Here is a 22278-nt window from a genome sequence, read left to right as displayed (position 1 = left end):
TGTGTTTGGTGCAAAACTTAAGCAGATCTGGGACTTGGTACTAATTGAATTTACTCCTTTTCATTGCAACTGACAGAATTGGCCACAAAATCAGGAGGTAATGTGTGAGGGTTGTGCTAGTGGTTCCATTGTGGTGCAGTATACCTTGATTTCTCTTTCCCCCTCTACAAGTTTTTGCTCCTGACTGTTGTGTGCTGATATATCTAGCTCAACTCAGATGGATGCCCACTTCTATTTTCCAATACATACAACTGATGGTTAATAAAAAGCCATATATGCAGACTAGGGGAGAATCCAAAAATTAATCTGTAGGACTACATCAGCCACAACAGCTGATCACACTACAGGAGAGTACCAATCACTGGAATCTCTTTAGAACGTAATGTATGAAGCTGTTCTTTGTCTTGTAAACCTCACAGGGTTTTGGATTTTCTTCAAGAGGATGTCCTTTTTGTACAGAGATTTTTACCCGTCAGAGCTCAGTTGTCGGCTGTAAGCCAATTCATGAAAACTCAGGCTACAATGTAAGGGATGGAGTAATTTGGCTTTTGATTCAAAAAGTTATTTTGTTTTTTTAAATAACTCTTTTCTTTGAATTTAGTGAAATACAACATGTAAAAAGGCAGTGCTGTCCGATCATGGGACCTGAAGAAGGCAATATATCAATGTAACAACATTAATATTAAAGATCATAGGAGTTACACAGTGATGAACCGATGAACAATCCACCGTAAATATTTAACAAGCGTCTAAGTTATGGATTCTGGAACCCTCGACGTATTCCTCCTCCATCCCTTGGTATGATCGCCATAGGGCGCAAATTCTCTCCCACTTTCGTGGGCACCTTCTGCCCAGGTATATCATTTTTTCGGTCAGCATATACCAGTCAATGTCTTGTTCTCACCCGCCACAGTTGGTGCATACATTGCACCCCTCATATGTGCTATGTTATGTTTTGCCGATGACTGGCCCAGTGATAACCAACCTTTGTTATACATCGGCAGTGAGTCATCCCCCCAGATGTATAAAAGAGATGTTTTAGCTGAATTGACTCAAACAGTTTTGTGTTTTTCAGGTCTAGTATACACTCTCTGGTTTTTGCATGGGACCACCCGTCTGTACTCAGGATCTGGCTTTGATTCCTTGTCAGTCTTAGATGGGATTCCACAGAAGTTAAAATATGTCGTTTCTTGGTTGCCATCTCCTCCATCATGCGCTCTTGGGTACTAGGTGATCTTAGATCCAAGGAGCCCTTCTATAAGGTTCTTACCTGAGATTTAGGGCCACCACCTTTCTCCCAGAATAGTGTGAGAACTTACAGGACATTGTGCTTTCTGTGCTAGACAGAGTCGCAGCTTCATCATGCCTCACAGGACCTCACTACTCTTGCAACTTCCTATGGTCAGGTGTTTGAACATGTGTTGTTTTGGAGAACTAAGTAGGAAAGTGGGCGAAATAATTTGATATTTGTTCTAACAATTTGCCTGTTTCCATGTTTGGGACACCCTCAACGACAAAGGATATGACAAGGAAGAGGATTAGCAAGATCAATTCTGTCACGTTTCTGCAGCCAGGGATCAACAAGATATTGTCAGGAGATTAACATTTCTGCCACTTTATGCATTGTTCTCTGTGATTCTCGTAGGTGGTTGCTTATGACTGACTTTGGTGTTCATTATTTAAATACAGTTTGTTGAAAAAAATTACAATCTAAATGCCTGTCTTGATTTTACCAGCCACGGTCTACAACAAAAACCACGCTAACACCTGGAGTAACTCACCTGACCTCTGGAGAGGACAGGGTTCTTAACCAACAGTCTTAAAATATTTGAGGTTGAGAGCTACCTATGATTGAGACACCTTTTTTTGGGCACTATAGTGACTAAGGAGGGCTGGCCAATAAAAGAACAATGGGGTATATTATCAAGGGGTTTTATCTCCGCTTTTTTGGCTTTAAAAGCCAAGAAAGCGGAGATAAAATTATCTCCCTATTACCAAGCTGTCGCTAACACCAGTTAGCGACAGCTAATAGGAGATAGCGACCATCATGGGCCCCACTTTGCATGTCAGTGATATTTATCACTAATGACATGCAAAGTGGGCGTGCCAAGATGTTAGCGACTGGAAACAGTCGCTAACATCGCTATCTCCTATTACCAACTTTTGGAGATATTCGCGCTAAGCGCGAATATCTCCAAAAGCTAACACCTGCCCTGAGCAGTTCTTAGCCATGTTATCCAATGGGAGGTGGATAACATGGCTAAGAGCATTTGCTCGATAATGCATGAATATCGCTGACTTTTCAGCGATATTCATGCATTGCGGCCGTTTTTTATCGCATTTGCGATAAACCTTGCTAATAGCAAGGTTTATCTGCGATAAAAATCGCCGGTTTGCGGCGATAATTTTTGTCTCTAAACAAGTTAGAGACAAAAACTATCGCTAGTTGTTGGTAATATACCCCAATGTTTTTAACTTGCAGAGCGATTGGATTCCTCAAAGCGAGGCTTTGTCACTCCTGATGGTGCAGGAGTTCTCCATTTAATCAGTGCCACAGCTAAGCATGTGATTCTGCAGCTGCAGTGTTTTCTACATATTCATGAATGTATTATACTTGCCACGTAATCCACCATTTACTGCGTAATTTGCACTTTAAAATCAACATGTTTTTATTTTAGATGGATCAAAACCTATTAAACCAAGCTTCTTATTAGCGTAACGCAGAGGCAGGCCCTTTGCAGGGGGTTAACTAGTTACCTTACAGTTGCTGATTTCTTTACTTATTTCCTTAACAACTACTAATATGCTGAAATGTTTGCCAAAATAGTAGCCATGTGTTTTAAAATTGCAGAATAATACTGTGACAGAATGTGCTGCATTGTCCCTATTCTTGCTCCATAATTTAGTCAGCCTGAAAGATTATTTGGTCTTGAATTGTAGAATAATTCCATTGGCCAAAGCATTTAATGTGGTGGTCAGAGTCATGACAGGACTGTTATCTACTATAGCAAGATTTCCAAGAAGGGACTACAATTTTTCTTGAGGCTCCAGTGCAATACATGCAAATAAAATCAGGCAACAAGTTGTTGGACAATGTTTTAATAACCAAGTACTGTAACAGGTAACATTAAGAAGTTGACTTCCCACACCCAAACCCGTCCCCCAAACACACTCCAACAAAGTTGTCATGACATACATAGGTTTCTTCAAGCTTTACTTTCCACAAACCGTTTCTAATAGGGCCCATCGTACAGCTAGGAGGACTGGCACAGTGGAAGGCATCAGGCTGTTTAGAGATAGTGTGGCCTACTCTGTCTTTAAAATGCACCAATAGCTTTTCAAAAAATGTATTTTGACAAAAAACGATGGTAAAACAAGAGGGATTTTGGAATGCAGGAGCACAGATGTCTCAAATGGCTTGAGCAGGCTGCTGGGTTTGTGAGGGTTTCTGGATTTTGCCAAAGGGATTTTAGGTGGAGAAACCTGAATGGATGTGGAAGGAGAGATCAAGCTGCACGAGCGGTGTCTGGGTTCTCAAGATATTCCTGTCTTGACCCGCATTGTAAGGGATTTTCAAAATATTAGTAAAAGACTAGGCCATTGATTGTTTTCCAAACCCTCCCGAGGTGTTTTAACAGGAAGACAACTGGAGGAATCCTTAATCTTTTCATTCAAGGGCTAATTGAGAACGTTCCTTTCACATACCATGCAATTCAAGACACTCCACTTGATAGAACCTTGCAGAATAGTGTGGCAAAATGACAGAAGAGGGTGCTGTCCCCATGGTCTTAAATTATGCCTTCTCCTCACAACCCAAGATCTCCAGTGAATAACTTTAAGATGCTGTGGCTTGCTTTTTTCCACTACACATGGGATCCCAATGCCGCAGCAGCACAAAAAGCCCCTGTATAATACTGTTATATGCCCTTATAATAAAATCACTAAGTGGGCAAGCTGAAGGTCTGCTAATCAAATTGACTTTTTATGAGCTGAAGTGTCATGTAAGTCATGCCAAGCCATGATTTTCTACAGATTGACCTGTCACTGCGCCAATGATCAAGAAAATGCCTCTGCCAATAGATACAGAAAACAGACTTCAAATATATTGTAAAGACACAGGGTTTAGGTTTCATATTTTGGCACAATGGGGGGAATTGTGGCAGTTTTCCAGCAGAATTATGGCAAATCCTGGTGTAATTTCAATAGGTTGCATCTGTGATGGTGTAATAATAATAACATTCTGTACCCATGATGGAATAGTTTGGCACAGTTAGGGAAAGGGGCACATTGTGACACATTTCTCGCAGAAAGACAATGATGGCATATGCAGACGTATTGTTGGGATAGGCTTGCATAGCAGATATTACACCCTAGAGATAGAGTATTCTGGCACAGAGATGGGATATTGTTACACAACCCGGAGATATTCTTAACAGCGGTAAGAACCTCTTGATTTTAGGTTTAATACCTTTGTATGTTCAAGCAAAGTGAAATTGAAACCCAGTTGTGAGAACTCCAGGAGAAGTAGTGCCTCATTCCCAAACTTAGCAAATTGAGAACCATGCTAAATTCAGCAAGTTTCTTATTTCTTCAGAACAAATTTAGTTACGTTGTTTCTTGCTTGCATATCCAGGTCAACTGAATGCTGCTGTGTTTATTTTGTGTGAGCACTATGCTCTTTATTCCTAAGAATTCTTTTAGGTTTGTTTGGGACTGTCGAGAAATGACAATACCACAACTGTACCTAATCAGGAGTAGTGTCCTCCACACCTCAATGCCCACTTCGATAACAAAGGTATCAGTGAGAAGGAGGTTCATTTCTTATTCTGATTGAATGCTTGTCTCAACTGCAAACACGCAAAACCATTATAATGCAGGACTTAGAAACAGAAACGTTAACTTGAGGAGAGGATTTAATGACTTGGGTTTAGAACTACATGCCCTGGTGCTTCTTGATCGTGTCCATCGAGTAAATGAAACAAGTGGTTGATCCAAGAATGTTAGTGGTATGAAAATGAAAACTTCATAATATATAATTGTGAGGAAATGTATGAAAGGGTGGAGATGGTCAGTCATATCAAGACGTTAATTTCGCACCATGCTGGAATGTATTGTATATGGTCAGCTTATCTGTCTTTTTGGCCTAATAGTTTCAGAGTTAGGTCAGTAGAATAAATAAAATATTTTTTAAGAAGTTGTACAGGTGGATAGTTTTCATCGATCGACTTCCCTGCATGTTCATAAAACATATTCCTCTTTTCCTCCAACAATGACTTTGCTTCAGAAGCCAATAAAAGTTGCTAACTTTGATTATCCAGACGGCGGCCAGTGTGGGGGAGGGGCATGGATGTTATTACAAAGAGTAACTAATGGCTTTGCCACTGCCCTACCAGTGCTTTGAGGGCATTGCCCATTTGGGGAATCTCTCAGTCTAAGTATAGACCGGTCCACATTTGAAACCTAGAGCTAGTTTCTAGAGTGATTGTGATTGGCAGGGTGACTACGGGACGGAAAATGGGATGGTAAGAAAAGAAAAAAAGTAAAATAGGAATGTGCATTAGAAATAGCATAGTCAAAGTGTTGCTCATAAGCAAATTATAGACATGTGTTCTTAGATTTAATAGAAGAGTTTACATGTATGCACTTTGACACCACCAAGTGCTGATGACTTTGCACTGCAGGAAGACTATAAAATGACACACAAAGCACAGGCCCCCAGAAAACAGGGCGTCAGGGAGTACTCTTTGGAAGTCATCTCGTCGAGGTATGTCTCAAGATCTCAGCATCAGTAGAAATAGTGGACTACTAAAGTGGGGGGGAGTAGACGTGAGAGGTCTTTGGACACCTCGTCAACACAAACACCTAAGTGGTCGGAAATCAGCTTCTGTGTGACTATGGAGACCCTTGATGACTTGGAAGGTAGTGATTGCGAGACAGGTTACGGGGCCATCTACATTGACACTCTCACATACTGGAGCACTTCACTACTGGGCTTCACCGCAGGAGAACCCAGCCACAGACAGAACAAAGAGAGGAGTGGCAGCCGGCCAATCAGACGGACAAATTAGTAGACAGAGCTCTGGTGCCCCGTAGAATCGGCAAACAGAGGTTAATGGGCAGTCCCTGGCCTCAGGATATGCTGGAGTAACCCAGCATGCACCAGAACCAATTGTGCAAAGAAAAATTAAGGCTATGCATTAAAAAACAAAAAACAACATCCTTAAAGCTAGGTAGCAAACTGTATTTGTGACAGATAAGGCTTGAGGCTTGTTGATTCTTCACACTGAACTTCTTTTCTTTTTTTTTGTTTTTTTCCTTCTTAAATACCATTGCACCAATGTGGTTCTATCACCAATACCCTGCCCTTTTCCCCCCACCCTTCAGCCCACTCTGGTATGTTTAGCTCAGGGATGTTATATTGGATCTGCCACCAGGGGGAATTACAATTCGCCGGCTAGCTACCCTCGCTCCGCTGTCGTCTCCCTGGTTACCTGAAGAAGGAAAAGATCAGAAGTGAAAAAAGGAGTCAGTTATTTTTTAAGTACGAAAAAGGTTTTCTAAGAAGACTCTTAAAAACAAACTTTAGCTGCTTATATCAGTAACTGCTTAGTATTATAGAAGAACAGAACAAAAAGACAAAATCAAATAATAATAAGTCACTGCATTTCATCACTTATGGTGAGCCATAAATCTATACCTAGATGTACATGATACATGGTACCTTAATTGACAACATTAGTGATAAGTTAGTGACTGTTTAAGGCTTGATTGATAACCTCATGCATAAAATCAATACTATTATTTTACATACAGTATGATGCACAAATAAGGCAGTTGTTGCAGTGATTGCTAGCATACGTCCTCTATACAATTTTACATAGAGAAAAAAACTTCTGTACTACTACCATCACAGTCATTACGTCATCAAAGGTATAAGAAGGAAAAAGATAAACTGTTAAAACATCCCTTTTGTAATTATAATTATTCTTTTCAATGATAAGCCTGCTTAGCTGTATATTGCATGAAATCAAAAGGATAGTACATCATAACTTTGATGCCCCTTGATGAATCTGCATGAAACTTTCCAAACAAAGTTCACACACTTCGACTCCTTCATGGAAAGTTTCCAACTGATACATCACGAGGAGGTGAAGAAAAAAGGGGGTGAGTCACAAAACATTGATATCCCATGTTTATTCCCATAAAAAACACTTTGCTCTCCAATACGGAAAAAAATGGCTGAATGGAATTACACAAAATTTGCCAGAAAGTTTTTACTTACCTCAGAAAGAATGCTTTTCGTTATTTAGTGTGATCAGTTCAACAGTTTTTGCAAAATTTGCAGTCAAAAAGGTACTCGGTTGGTCATGAAGAGTTTAATGTCCTGAAAAGTTAGTGATATCTAGACAGTTATATACAGCAGGTGTCCCGCAGGGCTCCCGTGTTACCAAACATTTATGAAATACTCTACCTGTGCAGTTAGGGAGATTTTCTCCAATCAGTCACTGGGGTACAGCAGTATCTGAGATTGTATAATAGTACCGCATGATCTGATTGGCCAAGCCCCAACAGCTCCAGAAATATGTTGAGGTAACCATTAGAGGACTCAAGACTCGATCTCCATGTCTTGAAAACGTTTTTCAAAACGGACATAAGAGGGCAGAGTATTGGCACTCTGACCTCCAAGCACTTGTTGGGGTGGGGAATGGCGGGCCCAAGATGGACGCCCTAGTGATGAAACAAAAATCAGGTACAGTGGTACTCTTGCAGAAGCCAGCTCATCCCTCTGATGTTCTGCGATACTCTGATGGGAGCCGCTGCTCAAGTTTCACACCAAAGTATTGTGGCACAGTATGAGCTTCACCAATAATGCTTGCACTGCCACACAGTACAATCGGGTGGAGGCTTGCAAGCAGGTACTACAGGAGTATCAAGGTACCCGGAAAAAAAAAATACAATTTAAATAAAAGGGAGAAGACAAAGGGGTATATTATCAACAACTAGCGATCATTTTTGTCTCTAACTTGTTTAGAGACAAAAATTATCGCCGCAGATCGGCGATTTTTATCGCAGATAAACCTTGCTATTAGCAAGGTTTATCGCAAATGCGATAAAAAACGCCCGCAATGCATGAATATCGCTGAAAAGTCAGCGATATTCATGCATTATCGAGCAAATGCTCTTAGCCATGTTATCCACCTCCCATTGGATAACATGGCTAAGAACTGCTCAGGGCAGGTGTTAGCTTTTGGAGATATTCGCCCTTAGCGCAAATATCTCCAAAAGTTGGTAATAGGAGATAGCGATGTTAGCGACTGTTTCCAGTCGCTAACATCTTGGCACGCCCACTTTGCATATCATTAGTGATAAATATCACTGACATGCAAAGTGGGGCCCATGATGGTCGCTATCTCCTATTAGCTGTCGCTAACGGTGTTAGCGACAGCTTGGTAATAGGGAGATAATTTTATCTCCGCTTTCTTGGCTTTTAAAGCCAAAAAAGCGGAGATAAAACCCCTTGATAATATACCCCAAAGTGTGTTGAGTATACAAATGGGAAGTCTATGTGTAGTAGGGGTTGGCTAGGCGTGGGGGTTGGGTGTAGGGCCTAGCTGAAGGCTAGGTGCTGTGGCCAACCCCCACTGTGCACAGCTGAAGGTTTTGTCCAACTGGGCTTGGCTGCATGCTAAGGGTTGTCTGTTGGTCCAGTTTACAATATGATTTTTCAAAAATCACTGATAGTAAGAAAGGTTAAAGTGATGCTATAGTTAGGTTAATTTCTAAGACATTAAGTTACATTAAGAAAATCTAGAAATTTGCTGCAAAACACCAAAGGTTCGCTAAAAAGAAAAAAAACAGGTTAAAGGGACTTTATAGTTAAGTGTTGGAATAAGACATGAGGTATCCTTAAAAAGATTAAAAAACGATGGAACTACATCATTTATACTTTACCCGAAACCTTGGGGCCCTGCATCACTTGTGAGACAGGCGTTGCAGGCTGGCGAACTTGCGTCTGGCATATTTTCCCCCAAAAGAGAGGACCATAAATGAAGTGTATGAGGCCGGATCAAGACCTACTGTGGACTCATATATTTGATAAGCTTTCAGCACTAACAGATTGAATAAAAAATACTGCCTAACGGAGGAGAGTGCCTGTGACTAACACCAGCATACCTCCTCACTAAGAGAGGTGCAAGAGGAAGCAGAGGGGTCATGCTCAACAAAAGAAAGGACTTTACACCAGAGACTGAGTATTTTACCTTTTATAGTGTGTAGTATTGAGTTTATTTATGGTGCATTAAAGTACCGTAAATCAAGTTTTATAAATATAAGCACTAGAACCGACAATCAAGCTAATATGTGTTCAGTACCTGTTGAGTGTTGAGTTTGTTATACCCCCACATTAAACTCTCTGAGAAGCTGTGACTGCTTGTGATCGCTAACACTGGAAGTCAAATGTTGACTGGGTTGTACTTGCCATATCAAACACACAAAATGTGATGGGAGGATGCTTGCCGTAAGTCTAACCACTAGCAATCACTCGGGCTAGCATTCTAACCCTTGGTTATTTTGCCTACAATGCCAGCTCAGACTAGACTGAGTCATATGCAAATCAATCTTGACCTGTCGTGTATTTCTATAGGTTCTGAATCGATCCCCCTATTCCTGACCCTAATCTGGTTAAACTACCTAGCTAGTTAACTAACAGTCAGCCCATGAGGCAAGAAAACCCCCATGATGCAGATACCGTTATCTGACGCAGTCACACTACGGCACAGGAACGTGTTATCTGATTAGGTCATAACGCTTGAGATCTAATTAGACAAGCGACATTCCTCCAGCCCCTGATAAGGCATACGACGTTCTCATAACAAATCAAACCTATGACAACCTGGAAAATCCGTGCGGCCATTGTTTTGATTTCACAGAGAACTTTTGCAAAAGAATGTGCTAACGAGCAAGTCGTATAACATCTTTATTGACGTACCTATGTCCATCCTTACGTCAATCTCGGCACCTTTAAGGTATAAATATTGCCGACCTTGCCCTATGCAAACACACGCGTGGTGACAAGACGGAGCAGCCATACTTGCCGAAGCCGAGAGCAGAAGCAGACCCCGCTGGCAGCAGCCCCGCCTTCCTGACGCGCTGAGAGACGCGCTGCTATCTCCTACCGAGAGACCCAGCACCGGCGCTTTCGGGCAGCCCTCGCAGGCAGCCTGGAATATCGAGAGCAGAGAAAGAGATACCATTCCTCATTCATCCTAACTTCCAGGTACAGAACTGAATAAACCCTCACAGAGAATTCTTTAGTTATTCACTTGGCAAAAACAAACTTAACTTAAGCTGTAACTTTCTATTCCCGCCCACGCATTAGACTTAGGTCAGGTACACGGGGTAGGCGTATTTAGAAACACCAGTTGAGTACGTTTAGTCAAATGTATATGTGTATGTAAATATATTTTAATCATTTTAAACATCGTATGGCTCAGAAACCATATCAATGTTTTTACAGTATTATTTTATACTATTGCTTCTAATGTATGCACTTTACTTAACTATAAGTATTGCAATAATATCGATCCATTTCTCTTGTACGAGAAAAGAGACTGATCAATAAATAACACCTTTTATTGAACACGCCCGTCTCTTCCTTTTCTCTACATTCTGATGAGACTAAGAATGCACGTACTGACTGAGTAAAATAATTGCCTTGTGCTCACACGACTCTTGAGATTGACTCTTGATTAGGGGAGAGCAAAGTTGTCATGTTCTATGGTTGTCAGAAACTAAATCCCTTCTTGTCTAATCAGGGGAGTTAATCCTTCCTTGAACATTCGAGAAAGTTTCTAGCGAACTCTGAGCTTAGCTGGCAAACCCAAAAATTAAGTCTAGTATCAACAGTAGTAGACCTAGTTAACGTCTGGCCTAGGCCTTTACTGCTGTAGGTACTATTCCAATGAGCAGAGCCTATTGGGAAAATAGGAGCTACACTACATGGCGCCCAACGCGTTTGGAAAGGGCGATAAAACTAACGTAAGACATTTAGAGTAACTCAGTCGTGCTTTCTCACTCAGACCCCTTTTCCCAAATACTCCAAAGACATCTGGAGTGGGTGAAAGGTTATAATATCCTCCAAAACCTCGCAGGAGGGAACTCCTATGTATGGTTTTTGGTCTAGTCAACGTTGAAGGATAAAACAGTTCCAGAATATTGTGCATCTAATCTCTGTTTCCATAAGAAACCTGATCTGCAAATAAAAATAATACCATCCTGTCAGTAAAATGGGAGACAGTGATGGAGAAAGAGAGGCAATTAGATTAGCTACTGAAATAGCAGATGCTGATGCTACCATGCAAGCAGCAGACGCGGATATAATACTCATTCCGGTCATTAAAAGGAGATCTATAACCTTAAAACTTATAGAAAATGGACTGACACCTAGAGGTGGCACAGTCATATTCGTAATTGAGGCACACGAATATCGGCAGACAGAGGTATACTATACATGGATACATTTTCCAGCAGCAAATGCTGTAACAAAGTACTTCCACTATTACAAAGTAGAGGAACCTCCTGAAACGTACACTCCTTTCGAGGAGGTGGAAGTACCACTCAAATTCCAAGAGCATTTGCTCTTATTTGATGGCGCCCTAATACATAACAATCACATTACAAGGCTCGGTCCTTTAGGAAGACCAGGAGCAACGTGGCCGGTCTTAGCCGGATACACACCACATCCAGACATCGAAAGAATGCCTGCAGCAGAGCTGTTAATACAGCTAAAACAACTACTAAAAATTCACAGACAATTAGTTCAGTATGTAATGCGGACTTCAACAATTCAGCCAGCGATTAAACTTCCACAGCTGACCCCTCACCAGGGGAACACAAATAAAATTACACCACAGAACATCCAATCCTGCCTAGGTAAAATTCCAGCTAAACGGGAACAGATACCATTCTGGTTGGCACAGAAAATTACCCAAATAGAGGCGGTGTTTCCTGACACCACCCCGCTGGAAAAACACAGGATTCTGACAATATGTCTCCCAATGGGAATCGCACCACACATTGAGGACTGTGACACTTGGGGTACAGTCTTTGCTTCCATCTACACAAAAACGCACGGTGTTCCATCCATTTCGGTAATACCAGATGTGCTAAAACAAATTCAAGATGAATACGGTCCAGAACCTGCTTTAACTCTTGGTATGAAATTACTAAAAGACTTCAAACAGGTTTCGGCTATATTACTAGCCAACATAAAGGGTGAAGCAGCAAACGTGGCGATCCGCCAGAGGTTAAAAGAGACATATATAGCAGACCAACCAGCTGAAATTGCCAGAATCATAGAAAAATCCTATGAAGAACTAGGCAGAGATAGTCTAGGTGGAATACCGGTAAAACCGCAACTGACTACAAGTCCAGAAAAAAAGTTTTTTAATAATAATAATAATTCACCAAAAAAGAACTGGGATGGAAATAAACAATCCAATCCTAAAGAAAAGAAATTCCAGTCCAGAGGAAGGTCTCCTAGGCGAAGAGAGAAATCTCCAAACCCGAGACAAAGGTCACCCCAGAGTGACCCCTCTGGGAATAGATATAACCTTAGAAATAGGGATAATATTAAAAAACCTGATAGATATCAAGACATTGATACACGTCCCTCTCAATCTTTTCAGAATTCCTCGCAGAAATCGGAAAGAAGAGGACGATCAGAAGAGCACGCCAAGTCCAAAGACAAGGAACCTGCTCAACTGAAAAAGAAATCACAATTTCCAAAAAAGAAGGTAGCCAGTATCAAGGTAGTTAACAATGCCGAGAATACTGAGGACACAACTGAAAAACGGAGAGTGGGCTCAGACAATGCTAGACAGCGCAGCAGAGGTGAGCATAGCTCGCAAAGTCCTTATGAATCATCTGGAGACAGTGGACACGAATGAATACCTTCAAGTGGAAACTGCAGATACCAGAGTTAGCAAGCCCCACAAAATATACGAGATAACATTACGTATAGAGGGAGATAAGACTAGGAAAATAAGGGGACTATTTTGGGATAACCTATCCAAGGGCTATGACATCCTTCTAGCTGAAAAAGACTGGCCACCAGAGTTTGTCAGGGAGTGCCCTCATGGCGAAGAAGTAATTATGCCTGCCTTCTCGAATCAAATACCGATTCATAAAAAATACACACTTGCTAGAACGTGGGCAGTGGCCTTAGCACCTGCTTTATACAAAAATCATGTAGGATGGGATGAGGACTCTCCTCCTCACAAAATCCAGCTAAAATCACAACCAACTGCACAAAGGCAGTACCCAATTAAGCAAGAAGCTAAAAAACAAGTAAATGAAATATTAGATCAGCTAGAATACCAGGGGGTGATTGAAACTTGCACCTCACAAATGAACAATCCTTTGTTTCCGGTCTCCAAACCAGACAATTCATACAGTCTAGTTTTGGATTACCGACACCTTAACACATGTTGCAAAACTTTTGCAGTGCAAAACTCACACAGTGCTGCACTAATGAATAACATAGTGCGCAAAAAATACAAAACAACCTTGGACATCTCCAATGGATTCTTTTGTCAAAACATAGCACCAGAGAGCAGATATTTAACAGCTTTCTCAGTAAATGGCACTCAAAAACAATTCTGTCGGTTAGCCCAGGGGTACAAGAACAGCCCGGGGGTATTCTCAGCAAGAGTAACAGAATTACTACAACTATATGATGATGAAGCATTATCGTATGTCGATGACATTTACTTAACAGATGATGACTTGGAGACTCACTTGAAAAGAGTGAACACCATAATACTTGGTTTCGCTGCAGAGGGTTACAAATTCAACTTCAAAAAATCCAGAATTGCCCATCTGAAAATCCAGTACGGAGGATATGAATTATCAAGTATTGCCTGGTTGACAGTCTTTTAAGAACTAGAAGAATTAAAAAATCTAAAATATGAAAAGATGTATCCTCTGCCAATCGACATTCTGCCTCTACGACATTACGCCTGTGTAATCTATACAGACGGACATGCTCAACCCTCCGTTTGGGGAGAACATGCATACAATCCCACATGTGAGATCACAAAAGAAGTGTGGCGCGGAGGTATATTAAAACCTCTATTAACAAAATCACACTCAGTAGAAACTAATTCAGAACTACAAACTGAAATAATAGCTTTGAAAATGGCGCTAGATAATGCGGATCGCGAATTCCCGACGCTTATAGTGTCAGATTCATATTTCTGCGTCAAAGCATATAACAAGGATTTGCAGACATGGATTCAGAACGGTTACAAAGATGACACAGATGCACCAATAAAGCCGAGACTTCTCTGGGAACAAGTAGCTCTTTTAAAAAAAGAACTACCAAAGACTCACGTGACTCACTCACTGAGTCATCAACGTGATGGCGTTCACGTTGTAGGGAATTCATTGGCTGAAACAGCCGCAGCGGCAGCCACTAAATCGGCTCCCGTAGATCGAAAAAAGCGTACATTAAAATACATTGACGGTGAAACAATGCTGGCGGTGAAAACGTCATCAAAAGGCGACTGCTCAGCGTTACCGATCAACTATCCACTCAATTATACATACATAATCGATGCAAACTCCGTCCCTTTTGCTCGAATCCCTGGAGTGGGGGATAGAGTGATTCCAAACATGGACAGGAGACACTTGTTAATCGCAGACGCACACATGGGCGAGGGTCTCAGACACCTTAAATTAAAAGATTCTCTGGAAGAATTACAATCACGGTACTGGTGGCCAGGCATGAGCCTGCACTACACCATGTTTGTAAAAAACTGCCCAAACTGCAACAGAGATCGCAGTGGGGAGAGAAGCAGTTTAATACCTCGTCGTATCAAGGCAGATAATATTACCAACAAAAAGAATGGCTTGCGATTAACATACACAGGCTAGTTCCACTTATAATGTAGATCCACAGCACTCGGCTGACGTCCGGACTGTTATACAAGATTTGCGAGTCTAAATGGCATATACGCTAAGAGCATGCTACGTTCGACCATTTTTTTTTTTTTTCTCTCAGGCAATCCAGCCTGGGGGGGGAAAGAATGGCCAAATGAGCACAGCCCAGCGGGAATCTTCTCACTTCCTTCCTGAGGGTATGGGATGGTGTAAAGAAAAAACCAAGGCAGAAAGCAATCTATAATGGAAAGGACATTAGGTTCGGGAGCTGGGTGGGTCAAACATCTAAAAAGTGTCCAACGTAGTCTAAATAACTTGCCAAGAAATTCTCTGAAGGGATTCAGTCCGTACGAATTATTATTCGGAACTAGGATGTTGATCTCTGACCTTGATAGTCAGACTTCAGTGGTAATAGAAAAAACCTTTGATGTCAAAGACCGTTTGGCTATTTTGCAGGACTTAAACAAAACAAGAAAAGACCTGAGCAACATACAGTTGAAACAACAGCCAACAACCACTGAAGAATCACCACCTGTCCCAGCAAGACCTGTCTGGATTCCAAAAGTCGGGGATCTAGTCAGGGAGAAGATCGCGGTAAAGAAGGAATTTGGGCCTTCTTACAGAAAAGCAGTTCCTGTCTTGTCTGTCAACGGGACAAGATCAGTTGTACTACCGCCACTTGCTGGAAAAAAGGAGAACCGAGTTGTATCCATCGACCTGGTAAAACCACAACATGTGGCCGATAACAAACAGTAGGCCAAGTGGACTCCCAATAAGTAGCAGAACACCAAGGTTTGCTACCAGTACAGAGGTCCTAACAAAGAGGCTCATCACATTCGAAACACCTAAAGAAGAACAACAAGGACTATGCAACAATGCAATAGAACTCAGACCTCTGAAAACCCAAATAAAGACATTTAGCAGAGACACACCAATCTACAATGAAGTTCCAAGTGAAATTGCAAGAAACAAAAATCCTGAACCAATTGGAACAATTGACAGAACTGCATCTGGTTACTTCATCAACTTCGATGATTCCTCTGAAGGTTTCAGCGAACAAAAGACACAGCCATCATCAAAATCCTTTAAAGACAAAGCTAAGGAACTTTTGAAACAACTGAAAGAAACATATCTGGTTACTCCATGGATTGAATTTTGGGTGGGTTTTGGTGCATTTATCCTCATACTTTGGCTCATCATGGTATTTACCTTGGGACGCTTCATTGAGGGAAAATATGCTAAAATGGACACAGCAAGTCAGAACATCAACTTGGTCCTCAAACCACACACATCTTCACACGTCGAGAAACGAGAACTTTCTTCAGAACTTTCTTCAGCCAACTTCACAGCAATTCCAATACCTGGTGGGGTAGCCTGGGACAACACTGACTATGAAATTTATGGTCCGGTCGAGATCCTGAAATATCCACACCAAATCAAGATCTCCTTGAGTGATTTTGCAAAACCAAACTCATTTGCTGATGATTGGGACTTTGAAAGTATAAACAATATGATGTCTGACTTAGTAATGTCTGCTAAATTTACAAAACATGATTATTTGCAAGGTTCTACAAATTATGATAGTATGTATTGCTATAACCATTATGGTAACCATTTCTTGCATAAATCTGCACAACCTAGAAATGTTTTAAATTATAATCAATGGGAACATTGTGCTACACCTCCAAAAGGGAGCTCTAGAACCGTTTATGACAAATATTCATATTTTTCAGGTTTTAACATAACTAATGCTGAAACATTTTATTACAAATTGTCAAACAAGACAGGGATGAAAACCATGATAACCAACACAAAATTGATATATTCAGATTCATTCTTTGAAAAAATGAATACATTTGGATTTGATTATTGGGACAAAAATGTTGATTTGAAAAGTGTTTGGGGTACAAAAGAATGGCAAGTACAGGGTATAGAAGCTTTGTTTAGAGCCTGCATGATCCCAGAACAAATGATATTTTTAAATGACACTGTTCAACAAACCACCTGTCTTGGCTTAGCCAAAATCAAAGATTTAAATAACCCGTCTATTCCAAAGCCAACAATGTTTAGCAATAGCTCTGAAACAGATGAAGAAATAGACATAAACCATATACTTAACCAAAACAGAACACATCCTGATTGGAAACAATGGTTGATCTGGCCCACAGATACAAATCACTGTCAAGATAGATTCCTGAATAAAACACAGGGTTTCAAAATGACCAGGCCAGACCCTAGATATCCCCAAAGACATCACCCAGGGATAATAACAACCTACAGTGTGGGCAAATTATGCCTTCAATGGCTACAAACTTCCACACTGCCTGAAATTAAGCAACACCTAACTTTACTTACTGATGGTGCTGACTTGCGTGATTTCATACTGGGACCACGCAAACAGCGTCAAAAGCGTTTCATAGCAGCCTCTGTATATGCAGCATACAATGAGGCCTGGAAGGTTACTCAAATTGAAACAGCAGAGAGAATACGTGAAATTGATCGTATTAATTTGGAAAAATCACTTTCTGTAGTGGACAATGGGTTAATGACTCTGTCCTCCAGAATTTTTTCATTGGACAGCATTGTGTCTTCAGCAATCGATATATTATCGCAAGACTTACTGTTATTACAACATGGTCAGTCACAATTGCGCTCTATTGTACAGCTTGGCTGGACGTTACAAAATCTGCGTTCAGGCTATGTGCCTTGGCGTTTAATCAACACAACGTCACTATTCCAAATCTTTAACCTTACTGATAGACAAATCGGTATGGCGCAGAAGGGTGCTGATTATACAATCTTGAGCATTGAAAAACTAGAAAGATTACCGATGACAATGTCAGAACGACCTGTCAGTGAATGGATAATCCACGGAATCATAAATATTCCAATCTCAACCTTCAGGTTTCAATACTGCCAAAAATATATACAGGCTGGCATGTACGAGAAATTGGGAAAGGGGTACCTTAAAACAACTTGGAACCTGCCCTATTCACATGCATGTGTCAGTAATAAAGGACAGAAAGTGTTTCTTAGTGGCAACAATTGTGCTATGTCACTAAGCGGCACGCTTCTGTGTAACGGAATTAGTTTGCACGGAGCCTGTGAAGGGAATTCATACAACCTTTCATGTCACCAGCAAGGCGCACCTGCAACTGAAATAGAACCATTCTTTCAAAGACTCTATAATGGGAGTTACATTCTTATTGTAGACCGCAGATGTTGTAGTCTTATGCCCGGGACTCCTTATCTCGTCACCACGACGGCGAAGGTCAAGTGCTGTGGACGTTCTTTGTTCCCCAGCTCCTTACCAGACAGGGAGGCAAGGGCATGGCCCGGTTTGAAAATTACTTCTATTCGAATAGATACTTTAAGCAGAATGAAAACAGTGCTTCTACAGACGCCTACAAGGCTCACGTCATCAAAAGAAACATATGATCTACAAGTCGCAAGGACGACTGCAGAGATACATACATTATTATCGACTAATTCCCCCGTACATTTCGCGGAAATCCTGAGCGAAATCTTAAATATTTCTGATACCACTGGGGTCTCAAAGGTATTTAAGACAGTATTTTCGATGGCATTAACACCATTCAAAGCCATACTGGGTATTTTTCCAGATTTCGTCCATTCGATTTTTGGCGGACTTCCCCTGATCCTGGGACTAATTGCAGGAATCCTATTCCTAGTCCTTATTTTTCGTTATGGCAACCCATGTCACAGATCAAACTCTCGCGACAATGGAAGATACGATCCTAGCCATTGGATACCGGGACCGGATATCAAAAATCCTGGGACTCTCCCGGCTTAGAGACCTAAACATGACTTGGTTTCTATCATTTCGACCAATGTGGCAAAGGTGTGTTTTACCTGTACTAAGGTGTCTGCTATGCGGAGAAGAATGCGTGTTAGACACCTGTCTGACGCTACAATCAGATGCGCCAGTGGATGCAGATACACTGTTGGTTCCTACCAAGGTTCACGCACTGTGCTGCCCTCAAAGGCTGCCAATTCTGATGACGGCATTCCTGGAATCTTCACCACTACGATTGAAGAGTAGTGAGGTTCAAGATGAAAACAGCATCGAACAGGTACGACCTTCTGTCAGCAATGCAAATCAGAATGTCAATGGAGACAATCATGCGCATGAATGCATGGTTACCCCTATTTCCGACTTAGTGGAACTTTCCCATGAAGCTGTTGACAGTTTTTTCGAAAGCCTGAATGATATGATGTTCTCTCCGGAACAGAAATAGAGACTTTTGAGTAAACTCGCACACGGCGTTCCCTGAATTCGGCCTTCAACTTTTAAAAAATAAAGTCACATGAACAATTACAATCCAGTTCACGGACAGCAACTTTTTTCAGCAAGACCTTAAAATATTTTTTCTATATATTTTTTCCCCGGGACACTGATCTTCTGCTTAGAGTAAGAAACTATTCCTAGAGAACTAAGATTTCTATTTTAGATACTTTATATAGACTTTAGCTGCCCGCTGGTATGTTCACAAATATTTTATTATGTGATGAAATGGTCTCGACCTTCCTTTCTGTATAGCTATATTAAGAGCCATTTCATGTGTATTTCTCATATACCAAAAAGCAATAATGCATTACAATGCGTGTTTACTTTTGCATTTAATTCATAGCTTAAGTGCATACAATATATATGACTGCAATTTTTCAGTATATTTGAAAATTTCGAAATGCATTTATGTATTTTGGGGTGGTAAGGTATACACTATACTCTATAGTATGTTGTACTATGTTATACTATGCATAGATTAGTAGATATGACCATAGTTAGCGTGGAGTGGGTGTCGTGTATTTCTATAGGTTCTGAATCGATCCCCCTATTCCTGACCCTAATCTGGTTAAACTACCTAGCTAGTTAACTAACAGTCAGCCCATGAGGCAAGAAAACCCCCATGATGCAGATACTGTTATCTGACGCAGTCACACTACGGCACAGGAACGTGTTATCTGATTAGGTCATAACGCTTGAGATCTAATTAGACAAGCGACATTCCTCCAGCCCCTGATAAGGCATACGACGTTCTCATAACAAATCAAACCTATGACAACCTGGAAAATCCGTGCGGCCATTGTTTTGATTTCACAGAGAACTTTTGCAAAAGAATGTGCTAACGAGCAAGTCGTATGACATCTTTATTGACGTACCTATGTCCATCCTTACGTCAATCTCGGCACCTTTAAGGTATAAATATTGCCGACCTTGCCCTATGCAAACACACGCGTGGTGACAAGACGGAGCAGCCATACTTGCCGAAGCCGAGAGCAGAAGCAGACCCCGCTGGCAGCAGCCCCGCCTTCCTGACGCGCTGAGAGACGCGCTGCTATCTCCTACCGAGAGACCCAGCACCGGCGCTTTCGGGCAGCCCTCGCAGGCAGCCTGGAATATCGAGAGCAGAGAAAGAGATACCATTCCTCATTCATCCTAACTTCCAGGTACAGAACTGAATAAACCCTCACAGAGAATTCTTTAGTTATTCACTTGGCAAAAACAAACTTAACTTAAGCTGTAACTTTCTATTCCCGCCCACGCATTAGACTTAGGTCAGGTACACGGGGTAGGCGTATTTAGAAACACCAGTTGAGTACGTTTAGTCAAATGTATATGTGTATGTAAATATATTTTAATCATTTTAAACATCGTATGGCTCAGAAACCATATCAATGTTTTTACAGTATTATTTTATACTATTGCTTCTAATGTATGCACTTTACTTAACTATAAGTATTGCAATAATATCGATCCATTTCTCTTGTACGAGAAAAGAGACTGATCAATAAATAACACCTTTTATTGAACACGCCCGTCTCTTCCTTTTCTCTACATTCTGATGAGACTAAGAATGCACGTACTGACTGAGTAAAATAATTGCCTTGTGCTCACACGACTCTTGAGATTGACTCTTGATTAGGGGAGAGCAAAGTTGTCATGTTCTATGGTTGTCAGAAACTAAATCCCTTCTTGTCTAATCAGGGGAGTTAATCCTTCCTTGAACATTCGAGAAAGTTTCTAGCGAACTCTGAGCTTAGCTGGCAAACCCAAAAATTAAGTCTAGTATCGACAGTAGTAGACCTAGTTAACGTCTGGCCTAGGCCTTTACTGCTGTAGGTACTATTCCAATGCGCAGAGCCTATTGGGAAAATAGGAGCTACACTACAGACCCTGCTCCAGCAGGAAAAGTACAGTCCGAACTGCCAAGCCAGGTCCTCTCTGAACCTGAGCACAAGCAACCCAAGACCCGCTTCACCCTGACTGGGGCTCTTCATTTGGGTGTAGCTTGGTTCCAGTATCACAGTGAGCAAGGGACCCACGTCTGGTCATATCTATCGCCACTTAGGGAGGTACCTCAAACACACAAAAGGTGATAGGAGGATGCTTGGAACCAGTCTAAACACTGACAATTGCTTGGGTAGCATTTCAACCCATGGCGCTTTTGCCCCTGCCACCTCAGATTAGACCCAAGAAAAGGCCAATCGGTCTGGGCTATGTTCCAATGGGAAAAATCCAGCCCCACTGCCAACTCAGATCCTCTCTGACCTGGAATATAAGCAAATCAAGACCGATGTTTCTGTTTGGTGCATTTCAGTCACTTGTAGCTTGGTTCCGTTGCCACAGTGAGCAAGCGACCCACGCCTGGGCAAGCCTTTGTCCATTTCGGGTGGTACATCAAAACACACAAAAGATGATGGGAGGATGCTTGCAAAAAGTCTAACCACTGGCAATCGCCCAGGGTAGATTTCCAACCATTTGTTCCTTTGCCCAACATGCCACTCCAGATTAGACCCAGCGATGTGTAAATCAGTATTGACCCTGCTGCAATAGGTACGTTTTGTAATGGTCTGGTACCACACTCTTTCTTCTAAATATAAATATAATACAAATGACTGATATGCCAACATTTCATCTGTATATATAATCCTCATCTGTTTATTGCGGTTTCATGGCTGCTTGTTCAATAATGATTTATGTTACTAGTGGCCATTATGCCTATACTTTCTTTGCAAAAACATCTGTTTGGACTGCAAGGTTTGAGGTCTATGTAATATCACTGGTTATAATTACACAATTAATGTAATCACATGCAGTATTTCCAGTAGTGTCTTTGATGATAACATTTCTATTACCATGTATGATGTCACGTGTGAAGCCATGTGCAAAGTTGTGAACAGTGCATTGGAGAGGAGGTATGCAGGTAACACACCATAACAGGTAAACTTCAGTGTTTATTTAGATTTAGGGTCATAATGTTTTTTGTGTTTATTTAGATTTAGGGTCATAATGTTTTTTTTCAATTCCTTATG

General features: G+C 41.2%; 1 protein-coding gene across 2 annotated transcripts in view; it reads right to left on the bottom strand.

Moving 5' to 3' along the window:
- Positions 1–3083: 3083 nt before the first annotated feature.
- DPYSL3 (dihydropyrimidinase like 3) overlaps positions 3084–22278 on the bottom strand; it is a 375973-nt gene continuing 356778 nt past the window's right edge. For both annotated transcript variants that reach the window (XM_078653034.1, XM_078653035.1), the window contains exon 14: positions 3084–6491. In XM_078653034.1, coding sequence (XP_078509160.1) covers positions 6400–6491 — 92 coding nt within the window. In that variant the 3' untranslated portion in view covers positions 3084–6399. The remainder of the gene's footprint in view (positions 6492–22278) is intronic.

The sequence above is a fragment of the Lissotriton helveticus genome, chromosome 7 (genome assembly GCF_964261635.1).
Source record: "Lissotriton helveticus chromosome 7, aLisHel1.1, whole genome shotgun sequence".
In the NCBI taxonomy this organism is placed as follows: domain Eukaryota; kingdom Metazoa; phylum Chordata; class Amphibia; order Caudata; family Salamandridae; genus Lissotriton; species Lissotriton helveticus.
The sequence above is the reverse complement of the archived record's forward strand: the minus strand, read 5'-3'. Positions and strand labels throughout refer to the sequence as shown.